The sequence below is a fragment of the Neopelma chrysocephalum genome, unplaced genomic scaffold (assembly GCF_003984885.1).
Source record: "Neopelma chrysocephalum unplaced genomic scaffold, ASM398488v2 Primary Assembly neopelma1_24, whole genome shotgun sequence".
NCBI classification, from domain to species: domain Eukaryota; kingdom Metazoa; phylum Chordata; class Aves; order Passeriformes; family Pipridae; genus Neopelma; species Neopelma chrysocephalum.
The window spans coordinates 142,873-160,831 of NW_020897693.1; the positions used below are offsets into that span (position 1 = coordinate 142,873).

The 17,959-nt window shown below is 59.1% G+C and overlaps 4 protein-coding genes across 7 annotated transcripts in view; 2 read left to right on the forward strand and 2 right to left on the reverse strand.

Moving 5' to 3' along the window:
- Positions 1-1,421, forward strand: part of CD5 (CD5 molecule) — a 5,401-nt gene extending 3,980 nt beyond the window's left edge. The window contains exons 8-10 of the mRNA XM_027699198.1: positions 318-371; positions 908-1,015; positions 1,094-1,421. Coding sequence (XP_027554999.1) covers positions 318-371; positions 908-1,015; positions 1,094-1,179 — 248 coding nt within the window. The 3' untranslated portion in view covers positions 1,180-1,421. The remainder of the gene's footprint in view (positions 1-317; positions 372-907; positions 1,016-1,093) is intronic.
- Positions 1,422-1,779: 358 nt separating this feature from the next.
- On the reverse strand, positions 1,780-5,222 carry VPS37C (VPS37C, ESCRT-I subunit). Of its 2 annotated transcripts, none has more exons than XM_027699111.1 (6): positions 5,172-5,222; positions 4,730-4,850; positions 4,034-4,138; positions 3,796-3,889; positions 3,502-3,584; positions 1,780-3,263 (listed from the first exon to the last, which is right to left on the reverse strand). In XM_027699111.1, exons 3-6 carry the CDS (start codon positions 4,124-4,126, stop codon positions 2,586-2,588), a joined length of 948 nt encoding a protein of 315 aa, XP_027554912.1. In that variant the 5' UTR covers positions 4,127-4,138; positions 4,730-4,850; positions 5,172-5,222; the 3' UTR covers positions 1,780-2,585. The 2 variants fall into 2 exon arrangements, with proteins under 2 accessions (XP_027554912.1, XP_027554903.1); XM_027699102.1 differs by having other exon boundaries at positions 3,796-3,967; positions 5,172-5,220.
- A 25-nt stretch (positions 5,223-5,247) lies between these two features.
- Positions 5,248-11,544, forward strand: LOC113975259 (pepsin A-like). Its single transcript, XM_027699088.1, has 10 exons — positions 5,248-5,411; positions 9,005-9,123; positions 9,202-9,346; positions 9,833-9,950; positions 10,182-10,300; positions 10,379-10,578; positions 10,690-10,806; positions 10,886-11,024; positions 11,099-11,191; positions 11,280-11,544. The coding sequence occupies exons 2-10, from the start codon at positions 9,068-9,070 to the stop codon at positions 11,427-11,429; spliced, it is 1,137 nt and encodes a 378-aa protein (XP_027554889.1). The 5' UTR covers positions 5,248-5,411; positions 9,005-9,067; the 3' UTR covers positions 11,430-11,544.
- A 1,111-nt stretch (positions 11,545-12,655) lies between these two features.
- Positions 12,656-17,959, reverse strand: part of VWCE (von Willebrand factor C and EGF domains) — a 6,452-nt gene continuing 1,148 nt past the window's right edge. Inside the window, exons 2-19 of one of the 3 annotated variants that reach the window (XM_027698959.1) lie at positions 17,490-17,584; positions 17,325-17,340; positions 16,772-16,900; positions 16,569-16,685; positions 16,382-16,498; positions 15,908-16,036; positions 15,532-15,809; positions 15,365-15,458; positions 15,215-15,297; positions 15,042-15,129; positions 14,876-14,961; positions 14,498-14,615; positions 14,012-14,097; positions 13,778-13,874; positions 13,621-13,703; positions 13,365-13,455; positions 13,202-13,284; positions 12,656-12,972 (exon numbers count right to left, since the gene is read on the reverse strand). In XM_027698959.1, coding sequence (XP_027554760.1) covers positions 12,802-12,972; positions 13,202-13,284; positions 13,365-13,455; positions 13,621-13,703; positions 13,778-13,874; positions 14,012-14,097; positions 14,498-14,615; positions 14,876-14,961; positions 15,042-15,129; positions 15,215-15,297; positions 15,365-15,458; positions 15,532-15,809; positions 15,908-16,036; positions 16,382-16,498; positions 16,569-16,685; positions 16,772-16,900; positions 17,325-17,340; positions 17,490-17,584 — 1,961 coding nt within the window. In that variant the 3' untranslated portion in view covers positions 12,656-12,801. Of the gene's footprint in view, positions 12,973-13,201; positions 13,285-13,364; positions 13,456-13,620; positions 13,704-13,777; positions 13,875-14,011; positions 14,098-14,497; positions 14,616-14,875; positions 14,962-15,041; positions 15,298-15,364; positions 15,459-15,531; positions 15,810-15,907; positions 16,037-16,381; positions 16,499-16,568; positions 16,686-16,771; positions 16,901-17,324; positions 17,341-17,489; positions 17,585-17,959 lie in introns of those variants that run through there. The other 2 variants (XR_003536780.1, XR_003536781.1) reach the window with 2 other exon arrangements.

The following is a 17,959-nucleotide window of genomic DNA, read 5'->3' on the forward strand; positions in this document are numbered from 1 at the left end:
CCATTATTCCCAGACCTGTCCCATTGTCCCCAAGCCTGTCCCATTGTTCCCAAACCTGTCCCATTATCCCCAGACCCTCTCCCATTATCCCTAAGCCTGTCCCACGTGGAATGGGCACAAAGCAGGGGAGCGGGAAGGGGGATTAAGCTCCAAGTGGACACAAAGGAGCAACCGGAGGATCCTGAGGGGGAATTATGGTGTGGGAGGGGATTATTTGGGATGACATATGGAGCTGGCGGGGGGGGAGCAGCTGGAGGAAGGATCAGGAAGATCCTTGGAGAGACAATTCCCGCTCTCCGCCCACCTCTGCCTTCCAGTCTCCAAGAAAAAGCAGCGCCAATGGATCGGCCCCACAGGCCTCAACCAGACGGGTGAGGGGGCAGGGATTGGGATCTGGGGTTCCTGGGGGTGGGATTGGTGTTCCTGGGGGGGGAATTTGTGCACCTGGGAGTGGATTTGGGCTCCCGGGGGTGGATTTGGGGCTCCTGGGCATGGATTTGGGATTCCTGGGGGTGGGATTGCGGCTCCTGGGGGTGGGATTGGGGCCCATGGGGTGGGATTTGGGCTCCTGGGGATAGGACTGGGATTCCTGGAAGTGAATTTGTGGCTCCTGTGAGTGGGACTGGGGGTTTCTTTGGGTGGATTTGGGAATCCTGGGAGTTGATTTAGGGCCCCAGGAGGTGGATTTGGGTTCCCGAGGGTGGGATTTGAGTTCCTGGGGGTGGATTGGGATTCCTAGGAGTGGGACTGGGACTCCTGGGGGTGGATTTGGGATTCCTGGTGTTGGATACAACTCACCTGATTTCCCTCAGCCCCATCCCGGGGGTGGGTCCATTCCCTCCAAACTGCCCTTCCAGCCCGCAAATCCCAATCCCACTCCCAATCCCAATCCCACCTTGTGTTCCAGTCTCCTTCCACCGCTCCAGCTCTGCTGCTCCGAGGTCTCGGGGACAGGGAGGGGACAATGACTACACCGTGACCCCGCCCAAGAGCTCCCAGCTCTCCGCTTATCCAGGTAAACGCTGAAAGCGGCTCCTCTTCCACGGATAAACCCTCCAGGCACCCCCTGAGCCGCATCCCATCCCCTCCACAGCCCTGGAAGGAGCGCTCCGACATTCCAACCCCCCGGAGAACTCCTCGGACAGCGACTATGACCTGCGCTCTGCCCGCAGGGTGTGATTCCCAAAGGATTCCCAAAGGAACCGTTCCCGTCTCCCGGCTCAGCTGTAGGGGGATCCCAGCGTTCCAGGGAGAAAAAGAGGAGTTCTGGGGGTTCTTAAGGTATTTATACGGATTTAGGAGGCCTTTTGGAGAGGGATCATCAGGTTTTCCATGGCTCCAAACCCATGGATAAAGGAAAGGGATTCAAGTCCAGGGAGGGTGGGAATACTGGGAAGGAATCCAAGATATTTAATATCCAACAACTGTAATAAAACTGGGATTTTTGTACTAATTACACCTTGTCCTCTTCCTTCCCATATCCCAGAGCAATTCCTCAGAGCACCAGACTCCCGGTCAGGAGGGAAAAGCAGGACAGGAAAACAGGGAAAGGCAATTTTCCCTGTTTTTCTACCCCAAAGAGCCCCAAGCAAACGTGTCCCTGAGGAAAGATAAGCGCAGGAAAAGCAGGAAAAATGTGTTGGGAGATGGTGCTGGGAGAGGAGGAAAGGTTGGAATCCAAAGGGAGCCGGTGTCGGGATGCCAGGAAGGGATAAAGGGATCAACCCACAGGCGGATGCTCCGTCATTCCCGAACAAAATACTGGCTGTGACTCCAGCATGGAATTAATTAATGCAGTTTTATTTCTGTAATTAACCCCAGGGATGGAATTGCTTCCATGAAATCCCACAAAGCCCCATCCTAGTCCATTAGTAACCACTCCTTATAAATAACTTCCAGGGATACGGGCGGGACTCGTAGGATAAAGTGCTGAGCAAAGCAAATCCCATTCCCGGTATTTGTCGTTCCCTCTGTCTCCAAGTGTTTCCTGAGAAGGGGGATGTGAGGAGCCCGGAAAACCACGCGGGAGGTCGGGAATACCAGAGGTTGGGTGGGAATCACCGACTCCCAGACAATCCTGGAATGGCTGGGTGGGAAGGGATTTTAAGGGTCATCCCGTTCCAACCACGTTCCACTAATCCAGGTGGATCTAAGCCCCGTCCAACTTGTCCTTGGACACTTCCAGGGACGGAGCAGCCACAGCTTCCCTGGGAAATCCATTCCAGTGCTTCACCAACCTTGCAGGGAGGAACTTCTTCCCAATATCCCATTAAACACATCCTCTGGCAGCGGGAAGCCATTCCCCTTTATCCCATCATTCCAGCCCATTATATCCAAGTCCTTTTCCAGTTCTTTTGGAGCCCACTTAGGCTCTGGAAGGTGCTCCAAGGTCTCCCTGGAGCCTTCTCCTCTCCGGAATTCCAGCCCTGAGGGGCAGCCCCTTCTTGCTATATCCAGCTGGGAATCACCTGGCTCTGACTCCTGGAGCTGTGACTCTCATCCCACGGAATTCCTGGGATTCCACCTGTTCCTCAATCCCCAGAAAAAGAAGGAAGCAGCAGAGGATGCTCCCGGAAAGTCCTGGATTAGTATCCAGGCCAAGCCGGACGGGAAGGGTTGGGAGGGGGGGGGTATCCAAAGGGTGGGGGAGCCCCAGGATAGGGAGGCTGTGCCGGGATCGGGAAATTCGGGAGAGGGGGCTGGGTGGGATAGGGTGGCCTTCCCGCTCCAGGAGGGATGTAGGGAGAGTATCCCGGCCTGGGAGGAGGAGACGGACTGGGACCGGGATACGGCGCCGGCTGCGGAGGGGCCCGGGATGGAGACCAGGAATAGCCTCCGGAGGCGGCTCTGGGAGCCTGAGCTGACGGATATCCGGGAGCTGGGTAAGGAAAGGGTTGGGAGCCGGGCTGGGAAGAAGCCGGAGCTGCTGGGAAAGGCGCGGGAGGCAGCGCTCCGTGGGCCGGGGGGCCGGGAGGGAGCGCGGGAGCTGGGCTGTAGGGAAGGGGGAAGGGTGGAGATCCCGCTGGGAAGGGCTGTGGAGGATCCCCGGAGCCAGGAATGTGAGGAGCAGGAGGGAGAGGAGGAGGAGGAGGAGGAGGCTGCGAGTCCCGGCCAGATTCCTGGGATCCCTCCGACTTCCTCACGATCTCCTGCAGCTTTTCCACGCGGACCCGGCGCAGGTGGGACAATTTCCTCATGGTGGCAAACTGCTCCAGGAACGTTTCCAAGGGCACTTCGCCCTCCAGGAATTTCTCCGCCATTTTCTGGAAGAGAGGAACAGCCTCAGCTTCATCCCGGGATCCCTCGGCTCCTCTTCCCTCATCCCGCTTCGGGATTTAGGTCTTTCCCAGACTCCACACAAATGAGGATCGATCCGATTTTTGGGGGGGAGAAAGACCAGCAAAGTCCGGGCATAACCCAGGATTTTTGGGATTGGGGTTAGCTGGGAGTCTTTGAGGATGAAGCCCCGGGATTCCCGATGAATTGAAGCCTCGAGCTCACCTCGGATTCCTCCTCAATCTTCTGACTTTCCACCTGGAGCAGCTCCAGCAGAGTCTGAGGCTGCAGCGCTGCTGAGGATTTCTCTGGGAAAACCATGGAAGAAAAGGAAAAAAAAAACCATGGAAAAATCACGACCATCGGGAAAAACCAGCAGAGATCCCACAGGATCAGCCCTGGGAATCACTCGGGGAAGGAGGAAAACCCAAAAGGATCTCTCCTGGGAAAAAAGTGGGATCTTGGCTTTCTGGGAAGCAGAATCCTTCATTCCTGAGCCAGGATGATCCCAGGGCTCACCCAGCTTTTCCTTCTGCTCCCGGCACCTCCCGGCCAGTTCCTGCAGCTCCAGGTACTTCTTGGAGAGGTCGCTTCGTCCCGATTCCAGCGGCGCCTGGAATTTCAGGTTCTGCTCGGCCAAGCTCCGGTTGGAAGCCAAGGCCATTTCCCGCTCCAGCTGCAGCTCCTGCACCTGCGGAATTCGAGAAGTGATGCCGGGAACGGGACGAGGGAACCCCGGGGTGACCCCCCCACCAACCTCCTGTGATTCCAGAGCCAAGCGCTCGATTTCCTGGGAATCCTCCTGCAGCTCCCGGAGCTCCTCCACCGTCCTGTTCCTGAGTGTGTCCATCCTCCCGGATTCCTGGGACACGGAAAAGGAGGTGGATAAATCCCCCAATCCAGCTGTTTGTCCTTGCAGGGATTGAACTCCGGCTTTGTTAAACCTCCCAGAGCAGCACAGCGAGGGCAAAGCAACATTCCCACTAATTCCTCCTTCAGGAATGACTTTTTTCCACCTTCTCCCAGCTTTTCACAGCTTGTTTGGAAAGAATTTTGTGCATCCCAGAGGGTTTTGTCAAAGAAAAACCCACTCCCAGCCCTGACCAGCAAATTCCATCTGAATCTCTCCCCCATTTTCCAGATTCTGACTCATTCCAGGCTCCATCCCACCCCAGATTCCCGTCCTTCCAAGGAAAACTGGACCTGCTCCTATCCCACTGTTTCCAAAGGGTTGGAAAAGATCTTATGGATCATCCAGTTCCACCCTCTGACGTGGAAGGCAGTGAAACAACACAAAATCCAGGACTTCCCGTATTATATCTGCGATTTATCCTAAATATTCCAGGTTTTCCAATAATATGTAGGAATTATCCTGCGTTTGTGGCGCAAATTCCAAGAGCTGGGAGGGGATAATGCGGGAATGCCATAAAAAAACCAGGGACACCCCACAAACCTGTGCCGTCCTGATGGCTCCCGGCTCTTCTACCTCTTATCCAAGTGGAGCATCCCAAGGATTTCACCCCGGCAATGTCGCAAGAGCCTCAGGAATGTCTCAATCCATGATCCCGATAAACCTGTCCGAGGGGAAAACAGGGAATTGCGTCCCGCGCTGCAGGCGCGGGGCTTTCCCCCCGCACGGGAATCACCCGATTCAGGAGGTTTTTTGTCTCTTAACGAAATTTTATGGAGTTTAAACGGGAAAAACGGGAATGCCAGGAGCGGGAAAACTCAAGAATAGGCTCTGGGAAGCGCCCAACGGCGCTCAGCGGGGTGGAGGCGAAGCGCTGGGTGATTGCACGGCAGCAGCGAGCGGGAGCAGCCGCGTTAGCGCCGTTATGTCGCCGTTATTCCCGGTATTCCCGATATTTCCATTCCCGGCCCAGCCCCGGACTCACCGTAGACCCTCCGCCCGTCGCTACTTCCGGGTTCCGGCGCATACCGGAAATAGGCGGGGCCATTGCCGACAGCGAGGGGGGACGCGCCTCCTCCCCCCCGGGAGGCCGCGGGTGGTTCCTCCCGGCGCCGCCATGTTGGGGGGGGCGGGATTGGGGAGCAATTTAATGGATTTTTTTCCTAATTAATCAATGTTTGGATGCCCAGGGGGCTCCTGCCGGGTCGTAGCCGCCCTAGGATTGATATCCTTCGTGGTATTGGGGTGGAGGAGCGCTGAGAGAGGTGAAGAAAGGGGTTTGGAGAAGGGACGTAGCATACTAGGGAGTGGGGTCGTATGGACACGGCGAGGGGTTTAGTGGGATTCTGGGAATAAATCCAGCCCTGTGAGGGTAGTAAAACACTGTGATGGATTTCCCAGGGAAGCCGTGCCTGCCCCATCCCTGGAAGTGCCCAAGGCCCGATTGGAACTGGTTTAGGAAAAACACACAGAGCTTAGCAACATCTCAAAAATCCAGATAACATCCCAAAAAGTTCCTATAATGGCGGGTTTTCCCAGCTGGAACCAAGAGATCAAAGCAAATCCCTTTGGAATACCTGGATTAGCCCCTCCTGGCATGAAACAGGGATATGTTTCCTAGAATGTACATGGAAGCTCCAATCCCATCACCTGAAACACGAATCCAAGCCCCACTTTTCCCAAATTAACTCCACATTCCCAAATCCCAGACAGGGATAAGGAATGGGGAGAGCAGCTCCTTCAGAAGACAGCAGAAGGTTGTTCCCAAAGTGCCCCCAGGATCCAGGAAAGGCACCTCTGATCCCACAAGTCACCTGAATAAATGGAATAAATGGGAATCACATGATCCCAAAAAATTCCGGTTGGATCAAGGACAACTTGTTCCCAGCGCGGCTGATAAACAGGTCAAACTCCCAATGTTATGGGAAAACAAAGGGACTCGACTTTCCAAAGGGAAAGAAGTGCTTTCTGGTCTTGTTTGGAGCAGTTTTCCAAACATGTGGAAAAGGTGGAAAATGTTTAGTTAACATTTGATATAAAAATTATGGATTGGGGAGAGGAAAAATCAAGATTTTTGCGGAATAAATGGGAAAATATCCATTTAATTGTTAACCAGCAATAAAAAATGGGATAAAGGGGTGTTTTGGAGAGCATATTCCCATAACCTGTTTATTAATATCCTTAATTCCCATTAACATAGTTCCACCTGGGATTCTTTTACATTAAAATTTAAGGATTAAGGATAAATTAAATTGTATTCAGATTTGCAAGGAATAAATGGGAAAATATCCGTTTAAATATGTTATCCAGCAATAAAAATTGGGATAATTTTTCCTTTTTAAAGGATATTCCCATTATTTTCTTATTAATCTCCCTAATTTCCATAAAAGATGGTTACATCTGGGTTTTGTCCCTTGGATTTTGTGTTAATCCCACCCAAAATCAGGTAGGAAAAGGTTATCTGAGGTCCCTGCCCGGCAGAATTCCATTCCCACAGGGAATGCCAAGATCCTTGATAACTTAATTCAATATTTTTAAGCAAATCCCGGAGATTTGCCTCCTCAGGAGCCTCAGAATTCCCTCCTTTCATCTGACAGCTCTGATAAAGCTCCGGGGTGATAAAGGGACAAGAAGAACTGGGAACAGGGCCTGGAAAACAAGTTTCCTTCCTGAATCCATTCCAAGATAAGCCCTGACTCCGTTAGGGGATTTTTTTGGGGGTAAAATTAAGGAAGTTCCCGGGCTTTTGATGTCCCAAAAGCTGGAAAATCCCGAAATATTGATTCAGAGGGTGGTTCCTGTGGGAGTTAAATCCATCCCAAGTGGCGTTTCCACTTTCAAACCAGGATTTTCTGGGAACAAACCTAAATTTTTTGGAGGGAGGGTTTGACCAGGAATCCCTGGCTGAATCAGGAATGGATCCAGATCCGGGTTTTTTTGGGTGCCCTCTGGTGCCAAGGAAAGCTGGGACAGGGAGGCCTCGGTCACCTGCTCCCAACCTAAAATCTCAGGTCCAGGATGGGTTATTCCAGGATCCCTGAATTTCCCCACCGAGGTTGGAAAAATCCCAATTTCTCCCTGAGGAAAAGCCATTTCACACCCTCAAAGGGGTTATTTTTCCATCCTCCCACCTTTTTATTCCTGATTTAATTAGTGGTGAACATTAATTCCCATTTTTTCCCCGTCCCTGAATCCCACAACTTCTTCCCACTGGGGATAAGGATTCATCCAAAAATCCAGCAGGATTTTGCCTCCTGCGGATGGGATTTACAACCAACTTGTCCTGAAACTTCCCATCCCTGGCAAAAACTTTCCATTGGAAAATCTGGAGTCCTGATCCCCTGGGATGGCAGCTCTGGGAATTAAGTGGATAAACAGCTCTGGGATAAGGGAATATTTTTGTATTCCCTCCTATTTTGGCCCAAAAACAGGGACAACTTGGAAGCTTCAAATTTACAGGGACACCTTTCACTAATCCAGGTTGCTCCAAGCCCTTTTCCAGCCTGGCCTTCGCCAGTTCCAGGGATGGGGCAGCCACAGCTTTCCTGGGAAATCCATTCCAGTGCTTCACCACCCTCACGGGGAAGGATTTATTCCCAATATCCCATTTAAATCGCCCCTTTTCCAGTTTGGAGCCATTCCCTCTTGTCCTGTCGCTCCATTCCCATTCCCAAAATCCCTCTCCTGCTCTCCTGGAGCCCCTTGAGGCACTGGAAGAGGCTCCAAGATTTCCCCGGAGCTTCTCTTCTCCAGGCTGGACAATTCCAGCTCTCCCAGCCTTTCCCATCCCTCGGATCACCTCCATGCCCTCCTCTGGCTTTGGTCCAAGACTTCCATGTCTTGCTTCCACTGGGATTTCATCCCTCTCACCCTTTCCTGGTGCTGCTGCAGAACTGGGACCAGCTGTGGGGTCAAAGTGGGAGCAGCCAGGGGAAGGTCCAGCTCCGGATGCCACTGGAATGCTGAAGGTCACTGGAGCTGGGCCGGGAATCTTGGCTTCCCTCACGGCACCACGTGGATCCTGGAACGGTCACCTTGTCCTGGAGGAGATCAAAGGCTCCCTAAGGCCAGAGCTGGAATTCTTCCCTTGGAATCAGCCCCATTCCCAGCTAGGAAGAACAAAAGAATCCGAGGATTTGGGCTGAATTCCAGGGGGGGAGTGAAATGGATAAAGATCCAGGGGGATGTTGGGAGAAAAGGGATGAAGCAGCGGATTATCCTAGAGGAAAAAAGGAGGATGGGATGTGTTGGAGGGGTTTGGGAAGGAGAAGGGCTTGGCTGATTCCCAGAATGGAAAATCTGGAGCTGGCAGCCTGAAAATCTCGAATAGATTGGCTGGAGGAAAAAGCTCTGGAGAGACCTTGGAGCCCCTAAAGCAACTCCAGGAGAGATGGAGAGGGACCTTGGAAAAGGGCCTGGAATGATAGGACACACAGGGAATGGCTTCCCACTGCCAGAGGGTGGGTTTAGGTGGGATATTGGGAATGAAACCTTCCCTGTGAGGGTAACGAGGCCCTGGAATGGATCTCCCAGGAAAGCCTTGGCTGCCTCATCCCTGGTGAGCTGCAATCCAGGGATCAAACCCTCCAGCCGGGAGTTGGGGGCGATCCAGGGGACAAACCCAACCCCACATTCCCACCGGCTCCCAGCGCCTTCCCTCGGGACACCGGGAGCGCTTCCCTCCCATCCCAGTATCCCGACTTTACCTCTGGGAATAAGGGCTTGACATTCCCCCCCTCCCCGGCCACCTTCCTTAAGGACGTTGTGATAAGAATCCCGAGAACCGTTTGCTTTTCTTATCGGAGCCGCCGGCCAAACACGGGAGCCGGGATATAAGGAGCGGGAGCGGGAGTGGAGGCTCACATTCCCGGAGCTCCCACCATGAAGCTGCTCCTGCTCCTCTCCCTGGTGGTCCTGGCCCAGGGCCTGGGGACCAGGTGAGCACCAGGAAGGGCCCCCGTCCCAAAGGATGTGGGATGTGGGATGATCCCGGTGATGGATCCCGGTGTCCACAGGGTCCCCCTGAGGAAGATGAAGTCGCTGCGGGAGAGGCTGCGGGAGCAGGGATTGCTGGAGAGTTTCCTGGAGCAGAATCCCTATAACCTGGCTGATAAGTACTTCCCTGGGATCGCTGTGGAACCCCTGCAGAACTACATGGATGTGAGGGAATGGGATTGGGATTGGGGGGCCACGGGGGCCACTTCCCCTTTCCAATCCTGCTATCCTTTTTCCTATCCCTCTCTCCCCCTCCCACTCACCCCTTCCGCATCCTATTATCCCCTTCCCACTATTCCCTTCCCCACCTCACTATCCCCTCTCCATTATCCCCTTCCCCATCCTACTATCCCATTCCCACTATCCTCTTTTCAATCCCACTGTCCCCTTCCCAGTCCCACTGTCCCATTCCCACTATCCCCTTCTCAGTCCCACTATCCCTTTCCCTATCCCACTATCCCCTCCCCACTAACCACTTCCCCATCCCACTGTCCCCATTCCGCTCTCCCCTTCCCTATTCCACTATCCTCATTCCCATCCCATTACCCTCTTCCCACTGTCCCCTTCCCCATCCCACTATCTCATCCCACTATCCCCACCCCACTGTCCCCTTCCCAATCCCACTCTTCTTTTCCCATCCCGCTCCGACAGGACGAGTACTTCGGCACCATCTCCATCGGGACTCCAGCCCAGGAATTCACCGTTGTCTTCGACACCGGCTCTTCCAACCTTTGGGTTCCCTCTGTCTTCTGCTCCAGCCCAGCCTGCAGTAGGTGTCTGGAATGTGTCCGGAGCATGTCCGGAGTATGTCCAGGTGTCCGGAATGTCTCCGGGTGTCTGGAGCGTGTCTGGCAGCCCTGTGGCTTCTTGGACAATGGGGAATCCCCCAGGCCTTGGGAGCCAGGGATGGCTCTGCCCCCCCTCTCCCAGGGACACTGAGGTGCCACCCTCATTCCCAATGGCCTCATTCCCGTGATTCCCTCCCTCCCGACCCTTTCAGGGAACCACAACCGCTTCAATCCCGCGGATTCCTCCACCTTCCTGAGCACCAACGACACCCTGTTCATCGCCTATGGCACGGGAAGCATGTCCGGAGTCCTGGGATACGACACCGTCAACGTAGGCCGCTCTGTCATTCCCATCTCGTGGGATCGGGGATCCTGGGAGGCCTGAGCCACACCTGTCTCCCTTTCCCAGGTCGCCGGGATCAATGTCCGGAACCAGATTTTCGGGCTGGCGGAGACGGAGCCGGGGGATTTCTTCTACTACACCCCCTTCGATGGAATCCTGGGATTGGCATTCCCGAGCATCGCCTCCTCCGGAGCCACCCCGGTCTTCGACAACATGATGATGGAAAGGCTCGTGGATCGGGATCTCTTCTCCGTCTACCTGAGCAGGTAAATCCCGGCCGGAGCTGCCGAAGAGTTCTCCCATTTCCCTCCCGCCGGTGCTGGTTTCCCAGTGGGAATGGCGGGGTGGGCAATCCCCGGACAGATCCCGCTTTTCAGGGATGGCCAAGCCGGAAGCTTTGTCCTGTTCGGCGCCATCGATCCCTTTTACACCACCAAAGGAATCTCCTGGATCCCGCTCTCTGCCGAGACCTACTGGCAGATCACCATGGACAGGTATTCCTGGGAAGCTCCGCAGCCGGTGTTTTTGGGGAATCCCAACCTCGAGAAGCTCACCCTGCATCCCTTTTTCCAGCGTCTCCATCAACGGGGCGGCGGCGGCCTGTGCCTCGGGATGCCAGGCCATCGTGGATACGGGAACATCCCTGCTGGCCATGCCCGTCCGAGCCTTCCAGATTGTCATGAGCGCCCTCGGCGCCAGCTCCAACGGCGAGGTGAGCCCTCGGGACGCTTCCCAGGATGTTTTTTCCCAGCTGGAATAGCCACTGACCCACCCTGTCCCCCCCAGATCAGCTGCCAGGCTGCCAAAAAACTACCCGACCTTGTATTCCATATCCACGGCCAAGCATTCCCGGTGCCGGCCAGAGCCTACGTGATACGGGTGAGCATCCCGCTGGGAATGGGGCTGGAATGACGCGGGGCGGGGATCCCACAGCCGGTGACCGCCTCGTTCCGTGTGCTCGGAGCAGAGCGGTGGGTTCTGCAGCCTGGGATTCCAAGGCATGGATACCCCCACGGAGGAGGGCGAGCTCTGGATCCTTGGGGATGTGTTTATCCGGGAATACTACGTCGTCTTCGACAGAGCCAACAACAAGGTGGGGCTGTCCCGGCTGCCCTGAGCCGGGATGGGGGATCCCGGCGGTTCCCAACTTGGGGGCTGCCAGGGATGTCCCTTTTCCCGCCGTTCCCAGCCCCTCCTGCCGCTCCCGAGGACAATAAAGGTGTGGAGAAGCCCCCCTGTGCCGTGTGTCTCTGGGAAGGGCGGGGCATTCCTGGGAATGGGGCGTGTCCCTGGACACCGGTGGGTGTCACCCTCACCTGCATCCCTGGGGACCTTTGTCCATGGAGACTCTCATCCATGTGGATCCCCATCCCTGGGGACCTTCCGGCCCTCAGGACCCTTCTCCCTGAGCACGCTCGTCCCTGGGGTCTTCCCAGCCTTGGGGACCCTCATCCATGGGGATCCCAGCAGGACACGTCCCCCCTGTCCCCAAATTCCAACCCCAGCACTTCCCTCCTCGTCCCGCAGAGGCCGCTCATCCCAAAATTCCCGCTGAGGACAAGCCCCGGGCTCCGCGTGTTCCCAAGCAGGAGGGGACAGGGAATAAATACCAGGATGAGTTTATTGGCGGGGGGGAGACAGTCGCCCCCCCTCCCCAGGGGCCTGATCCTGCAGACCCCCCCCCCCTCTTCCTCATCCTCCTCCTCCTCCCGGCACTCGGCACCTGGGGCTCTTCCCGCTGTCCGGTGGCACCGCGGCGGGATCCGCATTCCCGAGGGATCCCTGAGCCTCGGGGCCGGAGCAGCCCGTGGGATCTGGGGGGGCTGCGGCCTCGGAGGGGGGGTCGAGGGGCACCGAGGGGTGTCCAGAGGGGCTCGGGGTGGTGGGAGGGGGATCCCCGGCATCCCAAATCCCGGGAAAGGGGCTGGGGGCCGCGGATGTGTTGGGAAGCAGGAGCTGGGCCAGGCGGGGGCGGGATTTGGGGAGATTGGGGTGGGAGGTGCCAGGCGGTGAATCTTTAGGGATTGGGGACTGGGAGGAGGATGGGGACAGGGAGGACGGGAATGAGGATGGGGCGTGGGAGAAGGAGGGGGATGAGGATGGGGACAGGGATTGGGAGGGGGATGAGGGTGGGAATGGGGCCAGGGATGAGCCTGGGGATGGAGACAGGGATGAGGATGGGGATGGGGATGAGGACGAGGGTGAGGATGGGGCCAGGGAGGAGAACGGGGACAAGGACTGGACCAGGGATGGGGCGAGGGCTAAGGATGGGGCGAGGGCTAATGATGGAGCCAGGGATAAGGATGGGGCCGGGGATAAGGATGGGGCCGGGGATAAGGATGGGGCCGGGGATAAGGATGGGGCCGGGGATAAGGATGGGGCCGGGGATAAGGATGGGGCCGGGGATAAGGATGGGGCCGGGGATGGGGCCAGGTCACTGCCCTGCAGCGGGAGCCGGACGTCTGTGGCTGGCACAGGGATGACTTTGGTCAGCCCCCGCCCCACCCCCGGGACCCCCAGCCTGGGGTGGGGGTCCCCCGAGTGCCAGGAGGTCTGGGAATCCCATTACCTGGGCAGGGTGGGCAGCAGGGAGCGGGAATCGCGGGGGGCTCGGAGCAGGAGTGGGGGCACGGCCGCTCCTCGCAGGTCACCTCCCCGAGCTGGCACGGGGGGGGGACACGGTGGGTCAGCCGGGCCTGCCAACCCCCCCCCGGGGCACAATGGCACCGGCACGGGCAGCCCGTGGGCACAGGGACCCCACGGACACGGGGTATCCCATGGGCACAGGGACCCCACGGACATGGGCACCCCCGCAGGCACGGGGACCTACAGACCAGGGCACACTGTGAACCCCAAAGGGGTCCCCGCTGGTGTCCCCCCACCGCTCACCTTGCAGGCGCAGCGGGTGCAGGGCTGCCCCTCGGGGGTGAAGCTCTGCCCGTTCTCCACCTTCCTGCCGCGGTAGTTGCAGTCTGGGGGGTAGGGAGGGCTCGCTCAGGGGGCTCGGGGGGGGGGGGGGGGGGGGGCCCCCCCCCCCCCCCCCCCCCGTTACCGTCACAGACGGGGCAGCAGCGGCCCTCGGGGTGGAAGGGGTAGGAGCACACGATGGCACATTCCAGGGGCGAGCAGGCCACCGACCCCAGCTGCGAGAGACCGGAGAGACCCCGTTAGGAACCCCCGGCAACGCCCCCGGAGCTTTTTTTTTTTGTTTGTTTGTGTTTTTTTCCTGCAACGGAGTTAAAAATCCCGGGATCAGCCCGTGGAGCCGGAGCCCCGAAAGCTGCGGGGGTGCCCGGCCCTGCCCTCACCAGGCAGATGCAGCTGAGACACGGATCCAGCTCCGACGGGAAGGTCTCGTTGTTGGAGAACACCCGCCCCATGTAGGTGCAGCCTGCGGGCAGAGCGGCTCGCGTGGGGCCCCGGGCGGCTCGGAATTCCCGGGCGGGAATTCCAGAGCCTCCTCACCTGCGGAGCAGTCGGGGCAGCACTGCCCGGGGATCCGGATGGGATAGGGACAGGTCTCCAGGCATTCCGTGCGCCGGCAGCTCACGGAGCCGTCTGCCTGCGGGCGGGAACACCTCCACAGACACCTCGGCATTCCCGAACCCGCCGGGGGATCCGCGGGCATCCCGAGGGCGGGAATGGGGAGCGGGGACGGGGACGGGCAGCAGGAGGGAAGCAGAGCAGGTTCTCATTCACCTGGCAGATGCATAACTCACAGGGATCGCCCGGAGACCAGAGCTGTCCCACGGGAAACTGCACGCCGTTGTCCTCCAGGAAGCAACCTGGGGAGGCTCCCTGTGCCCAGCTGGCCCCTAAAACCCACCCTCCCCTACATTCCCCCCTCCCTGGGCCCGGGTATTCCCAGTTTTCCCCCCTCCCCATCCCCACGTATCCCATCCCCTCGGCCCCTGGGCTGTCCCCCCACATCCCTCTCTCCCCATCCCTCGGATCCCACATGTCCCTCCATCCTGTCCTCACTGTCCCCCAGCTGTCCCCCACATCCCACCCTCTCCATCCCCAAATATCCCCACAGCCCTCCCACCTTTCCCCTCCCCAAGTGTCCCCCACATTCCAACCCCTTTTTCCCCCCCCAGCTGTTCCCCACATCCCACCGTCCCTGTCTCCAGCTGACCCCCTTATCCCACCCTCCCCGTTCCCGGGTATATCCCTATCCCGACTGACCGGCGGGGGCCGGAGGGTCCCGGCAGGAGGAGCAGCACTGCCCCGGGCGCAGGTGCCGCTGGTGCTGGGGGCAGTCCAGGATGGGACAGGGAGCGAAGGAACATTCCACCTCCCCACCCTGGGAACATGGGAATGTGTCACCGGCTGTCCCCACATCCAGCCCCAGCCTCGAGAGAGCCGGGATACCCACAGCAGCTGCAGGGAAGCGCTGGAACATCCCTGGGGACCCTCATTATTCTGAACCCCCATCCCTGTGGACCCTCGTCCATGGGGACCCTCCTCCCTGGGGTTCCCCAGCTTTGGGGACCCTCATTCCTGGGGTGTCCCATCCCTGGGGTTCCTCATTCCTCAGAATCCCCATCCCTGGGGCTTCCCCACCTGGCAGACGCAGGTAGTGCATCCGTCCCCATCCGGGCTGAACTGGGCCCCGTGTGCGTACGTGCGGCCCCGGAAACTGCACTGGGCTGGGAAAGACGGAGTCAGGAGGGCTGGGGATCCAAGTGTGGATCCTCCAGAACCCTCATCCCAGCCCGGGGGGTCTCACCTGGATGGCAGGAGCAGCAGTCGGATGGAGAGGGGCTGGGGCAGGAGCCCGCGGGGCATTCCGGGGAAAGGCAGGAGACATTCCCGGCCTGTGGATGAAGGTGGGATGAGGGTCCCCAAGGCTGGGAGGTCCCCAGGGCTCCAGGGGAATTCTCCCGCCCCGATCCAGCTCACCAAGCAGATGCAGACGGAGCAATTCCCATCGGATGGGGAGAAGACATCGCCGTCTGCTCTGGCCACCCCCTCGTGGAGGCACCCTGTGATCCAGGGGGGATCAGGGAGGGATATCCTGGGAATTGCGGGGTCAGGGGGGCCGGGACTCACCTGTGCAGGTGGGGCAGCATCCCCCGGCCGGAGCGGGAAGCGGGTGGGAGCAGGGAATGGAGCAGCTCATGGCGTCACACAGGACTCGTCCCTCCTGCCGGGACACACGTGGCTTATCCCAGGCTGGGATGGTGCCGAGGGAAGGCGTGGGATGGTGGGATTCTCACCTGGCAGGTGCAGCTCCGGCATCCTGGCTCTGTCCAGCGAGCCCCGGGCTCCCGGGAAACCCCACGGTGCCGACAGCGAGGGGACGGTGGGATGGAGGTACCGGGAGACAGGGACGGAGAAGAGGGTGGGAATTGGGTCCCGGGAGCTGCCACAGGGATGTGGGGAGAGGGGGAGCCCCTCGGAAGCAGGTGGGAGCCAGGAGGGAGCAGGACGAGGGTGGGCGGGTGCTGCAGGGATTGCAGGATGGGTGACGGGGCCAGGATGGATTTGGGATACCCTGGGAAGGAATTCAGGAAGGAAGAGACATCACTTGGGGTAGGCAAGGAGTGGGAGCATCCTGCTCCACTCTCCCAGCCCGGAGAAGGACACGGGTACCTTCGCAGGACACCCTGTCCGTGCTGAGCCGGTATCCGGGGCGGCAGGAGCAGCGGAAGCTCCCGGGAATGTTGTGGCAGCTGTGCTGGCAGGAGCGGCGCGTTCCCGGCCGCCGGCATTCATCCACATCTGCAGGAAAAGGGAATGTGGCAGGAGGTGCCGCACCCCAGAATGTGACCCAGGAAGGAGCCCAGAGTGCCAGGATGTGCCCCCAGCACGGCCCAGGCAGGGACAGGGATAAAGTGGCAGCAGTGGGATCGTGGGCTCATGGACAATTGCGTCCCTTGGGATTCAGGGCATGGAGAGGGATGAGGGTCTGGCACAGTGCTCAGGGGCTCATGGCCACCTGCATCCCCTGGGATGCATGGCATGGGGAGGGAAGGGGGTCTGGTGTGGTGTCCACAGGCTCATGGCCACCTGCATCCCCTGGGGATTCATGTCCTGGAGCAGGAAGGGCCCCATCCCAGCACTCACCCAGGCAGGAATGCCGGTTCCCGTGGAGTTGGTATCCGGGCCGGCAGGAGCAGCGGTAGCTCCCGACGCTGTTCTCGCAGCGGTGCTGGCACGGCGTGGCCTGGCACTCGTCCATGTCTGGGAGGGGGGTGGGATGAGGGTCAGGATCCCTCGGCATTCCCGGCCTCCCCTCCGGCCCCCTGCGCACCGCGGCAGCTGCGCCGATCCGTGGAGAGCTCCCGGCCAGAGCCGCACTGGCACACGAATCCGCCCTCTGTGTTCACGCACAGCCCCTCACAGGCCCCGCTCTGGCACTCATCGATGTCTGGGGGGAACACCGGGAATGCCTGGATTTGGGATGTGGGACCTTCGGATGCCCGCTCCCACTGGGATATTGCTGTTCCCGCTCACCGGTGCAGCGGACACCGTTGGGAGTCTCCACCATGGAGAAGCCGACGGGACACACGCGGGCGACCTCCTGGCACCCGCCGTGGTTACAGGACAGGTCACAGCCGTACTCCCCACATGTTCCCGGTGGATCTGGGGGGTGGATGTGGGGTCAACCAGGCACCGGGGACACCCCGGGAGCACCCAGCTCCCACCCTGATCCATGGATGCCTCAGGGATGGGGACAGTGCTTGGAATGCTGCAAGGGGAGGGGACAAGGAGCAGCAGGCCCTGCCAGGATGGGGCCACCTCCATCCCTTGGGATTCGGGGCATGGAGAGGGAAGGGGGTCTGGCACATGGCCACCTCCATCTCCTGGGATAAGTGGTGTGGAGAGGGAAGGGAGTTTGGCACAGTATTCACAGGATCATGGCCGCCTCCATCCCTTGGAATTTCAGGCCTGGAGAGGGAAGGGGGTCTGGCACGGTGCCCCCTGGCACGGATGCAGGGCACGGAGAGGGAAGGGGGTCCAGCCTGACGTCCATGGACTCACAGCCCCCCCATCCCTTGGGATTTACCTGGGCAGGTGATTCTCTGCTCCCCATCCGGGCACAGGCAGAGGTTGGGAGCGACGCAGGAGCCGCCGCCACAGCCGAAGGAGCAGAGCGCTGCGGGAATGGGAACAGGAGCTGTGGGAAAGGGACCGGGGACCCCCACCCACCCCCCCGGCTTCCCCTACTCACGCAGGGTGCACTTCCCACTGCCTGGGGACAGCATCCAGCCGGGACAACATCCGCTGCCGGAGCCCGGGAAGCAAACGTGGGGCCCCCCGCGGCGCCTGTGGGACACCGGAGCCTGAGGCCACCCTATCCCCATCCCTCCCGGATGGAGCCAAGGGTCTGGGAATGCCAGGACATGCCCGTGGGAAGCAGAGCATGGCTTGGATCAGGAGGAGGCAGGAATGGCAGGGGGCCGGGGGCAGAGGGATCCCAAAAGAAGGTGAGACAGGGAGGGAGGTTTGTGGCCCAGTCATCCCAAATATCCCAGTCCGGGCAGCAGGACAGGGATGCAGGGAGAAGGACAGGGATGAGGGAAGAAGGACAGGTATGTGGAGAGCAGCATGGGGATGTGGGGAGCAGGACAGGGATGATGGAAACAGGGCAGGCATGCGGGGAGCAGGACAGGGATATGGGGAGAAGGACGGGATGCGGGG